The sequence below is a fragment of the Rhagoletis pomonella genome, unplaced genomic scaffold (assembly GCF_013731165.1).
Source record: "Rhagoletis pomonella isolate Grant_MI unplaced genomic scaffold, Rhpom_1.0 Rhpom_scaffold_06226, whole genome shotgun sequence".
Taxonomy (NCBI): domain Eukaryota; kingdom Metazoa; phylum Arthropoda; class Insecta; order Diptera; family Tephritidae; genus Rhagoletis; species Rhagoletis pomonella.
In genome coordinates, this window is record NW_023464760.1 from 8,459 (window position 1) to 10,089 (window position 1,631).

The following is a 1,631-nucleotide window of genomic DNA, read 5'->3' on the forward strand; positions in this document are numbered from 1 at the left end:
TTTTACAAGTAAGTTGCTAAATGTCTTAAAACTTTTTCCAAACAAAATTATAATCGTGTCCTTATCGACAGGAGCTTATTCGTCCAAGCGTCGCTGTGAGTTCCTCGAGCGTTTCACTGCATTTTCATCATGCCAAATAAAAAGAGCGAAATATGGCTGCACTTCTCCGATGAGAAAGACAAAAAAGTAAAGTGTAAGCTATGTGGTCAGCAGATATCCGTGGCAAACAAATCAACGACCAGCCTGATTCGCCATATGAATAGGCGGCATCCCTTCCAAAAAATTGCTAGGCAGGAGCATTTGGAAACAGAAGTTGACACGCAGGCAGCAGCAACGCAGGTAGAAGCACCACAGAGAGCAGCAACGCAAGTAGAATCACAACAGGCAGCAACACAGCGAAATACACCGCGAGCATCATACGCACCGCAAGGATCGGTATCACAGTACCTACACAAGCCACTTCCAGTCAAAAAGCAGCAACAAATCGATGACCAGGTAATTAAAATGATTGTCCGCGAGTACCATCCATTTAGCATCGTCGAAGACGTGGAATTTAAAAAGCTAGTATGTCTCCTAAATTCGAACTATAAACTCCCAACTAGGAAAACAGTGTCGTCCTCGTTAATACCGGCCATGTATAATGTAACCATGGAGGTGGTGAAAAGGCGGTTAGAGAGGGCGTATGCTATATGTGTGACGATGGACGGGTGGACTTCCCGTGCAGGAGATAGCTTCTTTAGTGTGACTGCCCACTACATTGTGGAAGAGGATAAAAAAACATTCCTTGCGTCGGATTTGTTAGCTTGCTCCTCATATTTAGATAGGCACACAAGTGAAAATATTACAAAAAAAATTAACGAAATTTTTTGCGAATGGGGAGTTAGTAACAAGATATGTGTTATAGTTAGTGATAATGCAGCTAATATGAAAGCAGCAGTTCGTGGGGGAGGTTGGCGGCTTTGGGGCTGCTTTGCACATTCCTTAAATTTAATGGCGCAATGTGGTTTAAAAGAAATAGAATCAGTTTTGCATAAAATAAAAGTAATTTTTAGGTTTTTTTCAAAAAGCACTTACGCTTCTTCAAAACTTAAAGCAACATTGCAGGCTATGCAGCAACCAGTTTTGAAACTTATTAATGACGTACCTACTCGTTGGAACTCAACATATGAAATGTTGAAACGCGTATTAGTTTTAAAAGATGCAGTGATTTCCACTTTAGCTTTAGTTAAGTCGTCGATGCTGGCCAGAGATGACGAATTACAAACAATAAATTTTTTAAGTAACGAAGAGTGGTTGGTAGCAGAGCAATCAATGAAAGTTTTAGAAATGTTTGAAGTTGTTACGACATTAATTAGTGTCGAAAAGCACATAAGTGCATCTCAAATCGTCTTCTTAAATTACAATTTAGGCAACAATGATTTCTAATGTTAAACACTATGTTTTTAAAACATAAAACGAATGTGCATAATGTACTGAAAACGCAAAACGAATGTACCTAATGAATTAGTAATTCATATATTTACCTACAATATAATTTTAAATATTTGTAATGTTAAACACTATGTTTTTAAAACATAAAACGAATGTGCATAATGTACTGAAAACGCAAAACGAATGTACCTAATGAATTA

At 37.9% G+C, this 1,631-nt stretch overlaps 1 protein-coding gene across 1 annotated transcript in view; it reads left to right on the plus strand.

Moving 5' to 3' along the window:
- Positions 1-949, plus strand: part of LOC118755419 (zinc finger BED domain-containing protein 1-like) — a gene marked incomplete at its 3' end in the record, with an annotated part of 1,323 nt that extends 374 nt beyond the window's left edge. The window contains exon 2 of the mRNA XM_036490255.1: positions 72-949. Coding sequence (XP_036346148.1) covers positions 130-949 — 820 coding nt within the window. The remainder of the gene's footprint in view (positions 1-71) is intronic.
- Positions 950-1,631: the final 682 nt, after the last annotated feature.